The following is a 4487-nucleotide window of genomic DNA, read 5'->3' as shown; positions in this document are numbered from 1 at the left end:
CAGATTCTAAATTTAAAAAGTAGTAGAGTTGAAACACCTTAAAACATCAACGAACAAAATTAAATTTCATGGCTTACTTCAGGACCAATGTAATTTCCTATAAAACTGTATCTTAAAGAAACCTACTTACCAAACTAGGTCAGGCACTCAAAACATCTAGACAATAGAACACTTAAACATTTTTAGGTGTTTTCTATTTCTCTATTTAAAATAGAAGCAGAATTACCTGAATGTGCAGCTGATGTCATCTTTGGACAATTTGGTGAGTAACAGATAAGCTGAATAAATAGAACAAGCAGATCTATGAGGGATACCAAACCTTTAGAAAGAAAATAAAGAAAAAATTAATTTCTAGCATATTCTTTCAACTTAGAGAAATTTAACTGAGCTCTCATCCATCTACATAAATGAGTCTTTTTGTACAGACTACAGGGCAATCAGGCAGAAAGGAGCTATAATCTCAGATAGAAGACTTCAGAACAAATTACATACAAATTAAAACACAGCAAGGCAAGGAGTGCTGTAGTTGCTATGTAAAGGTAGTTTTACCATTTATTTTGAACCAATCACTTAAGATAAACCTATGATAGGAAGATGTATGAATCTTATCAAGGCTGTTTGAGTTTATTCAATTAGGAGTAGTAAAATTCGGCTTACCAAGTTGGTCCAGCCAACTTATCTACACAGAACTGTAGAATGGGGTTTAGCAAAACTTCTCTTTAAAGGACTAGAGAGTAAATATTTTAGATTTTGTGGCCAAATGGTCTCTGTCACAAATACTCAAGTCTGCCATGGTAGCACTAAGTATATGCAGATGATATGCAAATGAATGGGTATGGCTATTCTCCAAGAAAACTTGGTGTGCACTAAAATTAATGTTTATTTCTCACATATCACAAAACACCCTAATTTTTTTCAACAATTTAAAAATATAAAAATGATTCTTAGCTCAAGCTCACAAGTATACAAACAAGAACAGTGGACTGAATGTAGCCCACAGACAAAATTTACCAACTCTTGCTGTAGAGGCTTAGATTAAAAGAATCTGGTAAAATCACATGTGAAACTTAAAGGTGACTGTTGCCCTATGCTAGTATAGTAGAATAAACCTCTAGGAACTCAATTTTGAGGTGATCTATAATATTTGGTAGGTCAAAATGTAGATGTTAAATGTCAATATAAAATAATAAATAAATTACAGATGATCAACATATAAATGTAAGCTGAACACTGCACTAACATCACAAGTATACATTGGTCTATTTCTGTAAATTTCAACAGTATCCTATAAAACGACAGCTCTTTTATTAAAAGTCGATTATCTGAGTGCTCATTATGCATAGAATTACGTGGCACTACCATGGGAACTACAAGAGCTGTATATAAGGCAATGTCTTTTCTCAAGGAGCTCACAATCAACTGAGAAGGAAAGATTTCAGGAAATTTAAAAAACTGGAAAACAGTATAAAAGAATATTCAAAATAAATATACTCTATAACAGGGGTCAGCAAACTATAGACATTGTGGATTCATTTTATAAGGCTTACAAGCTAAGAATGAATTTCACATTTTTTAAATGTGTCAGAGGTCCTCAAAACCATGCCCAGATTCAATGATTCACTAAGAAGACTCAGAGAATTCAATATATAATTGTATTCACAACTACGATTTACTATAACAAAAGGATACAAAGCAAAATAAAAGGGCAAAAGTGCATGGGGTGAAGTCCAAAGCTAACCAGTATAAACTTCTAAGTGTCCTCTACTGGTTGAGTCACACAGAATACACTGAATTATTTCAGCAGCAAGTAATGACAACACGTGTGAAATGTCATCTACCAGGAAAACTCATTAGAGACCTGGTGCCTTAGGTTTTTGGGGGTCTGAGCATGTAAGCACACTCTACCCAGCACATGCCAAAATTTTAAACTCCCCAAAGAAAACCAAGTACTCTGCATAAATCACATTGTGCAGTTTAGGCAGTAATCACTGTACAGCTTAGGCACTCATCAGTTCTAGGAATAATAAGAAATCCAAGTTCCTAGGTCACAGCCAAGGGCCAACCTTGCAAGCAGGCCTTTCTAAGGATAACTGTTTCAGGCCTGCTACATTAAGTCTTTGTTGTACACACCCAGAGAGAATATACAAAAGCAATATGGAGCCAAAAAGGCCCAAAATATTTACTCTGTGGTGCTTTACAAAAAAAGTTTGCTGATCCCTGCTGTACATACTATATTCTCAGTTGTCACTTTTACTTCCCTTAAGAGTTTAAGTACATACTAACAACATATGCTGAAGTCTGACGGGGAAAAAGTAAGTGAGACTTAGGGTAAAAATAATATGATAATATATAAAATGACACAGGGCTTTGCAGTTTATAAAACAGTATTTGCAAACCTCATTTCTCTGTGATCACAAAAATTCTCTAAGTCAAATATTACTGATTTCGCTAGTCTATTTTTATAGATAAAGAAACTGAAACAACAAAGGTTAAGTGATTGTCTCAAAAGATCACAGCTAGTTTAGAATGGAATGAGAACTTAAACAAGGTCTACTAGCTCTAAATTCAGATCTGGACCACTAAAGGCTGAAGGAATAATAACAAGAAGAAAACAACAACAACAACAAAATACATATAGGAAAAAGTACGTATGGAAAACTAAAAGAAAACAAATACTTTGAGGTATATAAGCTTTCAGTAGGCTAAAAGGTATGTAGCTAAGTACCACAGAAGCATGCCAGTTTCCAAATTTGACTGCTCCATCACATATAAATCTTAGCATATCTCAACAAATTTATTTCTCCTAATTGTACTTACCTTTTTTATTCTTCAACTTAATAGGAAATAGTTTTCTGCCTTGTGTATAGATCAATAATCTTCCTAAAAGGCAGAGTGAGTGAATGAAATAAATATATTGTAATTCTTGTCCTAAGTAGTGGAAAGGTTTCTGCTTATTTCCTTAAAAGAGAAGCAAACAAGAATATTTATTTATTGTCATTACATTTTACAGTACCTATCTTCATTCCCTTCTAGACATTAAATAAGACTACAGGCTAGAATGGAGACACTGTTGGTGTAAAATTTTTAAATTATTTATTTTCCTTATTGCTTCCTAAGATCCTTTACAATAAATTCCCAAAGAAAAGCAATCAACTTAAAAAGCAGCCTCAGAAAAGTACAGTACACATATAGTGTCCATTCTAAAATAAATAATAAATACCATAAGCTTGCCAGAGTTATCTGTCACTGAAGAGGAACTTCAAAAGTAAGTTAAGGGCAGAAGAGACTTAGTAGAAAATGTTAGTTACTATTTAATTCCAGCAATTAAAAGCTAGTATTACAAAAGATCATATTAACAAACATGAATCTAAGTGAAATTAGAATCTCTAAAATAATAGACATTTTCCAATATGTATTTGTCATTCACTCATTCACCCGCACATTCAAAGTCTATTGAATACCTATTTTACACAAGATCCCGAACACTAGTGTCAAAAACCGTTAAGAAGCAGGAAACTGGGCATCCAATCTAGAGTATGGCAAATAATCTGATATGACCAGAGCATGAGGAGAACAAGTGGAAGAGAAGGGACTAGAAGGGGCACATCATGGAAGACTTAGCTTCATAAGGAATCTGGACTTAATTATAGAGGCAGCTGGGAAGATATCAAAGAGTTTTAAGCAGGAAAGTAATAAATATGAACTGTGAAAATCAGACTCTGATAGCAGTATAAAAAGTGAATAGAAGAAAGTCAAAGTTTGAAATAAAAAGACCTATCAAGAAAATCATGAACAAAACACTAGTAAGAAGAATGCAAAAGAGGAGAGTGGTAAAAATAAAAGTTTAAGAAAATGAAATCAATATATCTTAGCAAGGATTACACACACAGTGAAAGAATGAGAAAAGATAAGAAAACTCAAGGTCCTAACTCAAGTATCTGTGCTCAGCGTAAATCTTTCTTCTATTTAAGTAATTCTAAAAACAAACAAACAAAAAAGGTCTAAAAAAGAAAAAAAAATTGTGATTTCAATCTTTAATATTTTAGTTTCAAAGTGTCCATGTAACATCCCTAGAGACACTAAATAAGGTGAGCGCATGTGTGTGAAATTCAGGAAAGAGATGTGTTCTCAAATATTCCAGTCATCGTTTATATATAAATATATAATATTTGAAACCATGAAAGTAAATAGGTTCCTCCCAAGAGAGCAGGTAGACTAAGATGAGAAAAGTGCCAAGGGCAAAACCTTTACGCGTACAAACATACACAGAAAAAGAAAGAGATTGGCCGGGCGCGGTGGCTCAAGCCTGTAATCCCAGCACTTTGGGAGGCCGAGGCGGGTGGATCAAGAGGTCAAGAGATCAAGACCATCCTGGTCAACATGGTGAAACCCTGTCTCTACCAAAAATACAAAAAATTAGCTGGGCATGGTGGTGCGTGCCTGTAATCCCAGCTACTCAGGAGGCTGAGGCAGGAGAATTGCCTGAA

General features: G+C 34.2%; 1 protein-coding gene across 1 annotated transcript in view; it reads right to left on the bottom strand.

Moving 5' to 3' along the window:
• TBC1D32 (TBC1 domain family member 32) overlaps window positions 1-4487 on the bottom strand; it is a 238765-nt gene that overhangs the window by 180698 nt on the left and 53580 nt on the right. The window contains exons 13-14 of the mRNA XM_037742935.1: window positions 2818-2958; window positions 227-319 (exon numbers count right to left, since the gene is read on the bottom strand). Of these exons, the coding sequence (XP_037598863.1) occupies window positions 227-319; window positions 2818-2958 (234 nt within the window). The remainder of the gene's footprint in view (window positions 1-226; window positions 320-2817; window positions 2959-4487) is intronic.

The sequence above is a fragment of the Cebus imitator genome, unplaced genomic scaffold (genome assembly GCF_001604975.1).
Source record: "Cebus imitator isolate Cc_AM_T3 unplaced genomic scaffold, Cebus_imitator-1.0 Scaffold130, whole genome shotgun sequence".
NCBI lineage: Eukaryota > Metazoa > Chordata > Mammalia > Primates > Cebidae > Cebus > Cebus imitator.
Note: the sequence above shows the minus strand (reverse complement) of the source record. Positions and strands in the feature narration are given on the sequence as shown.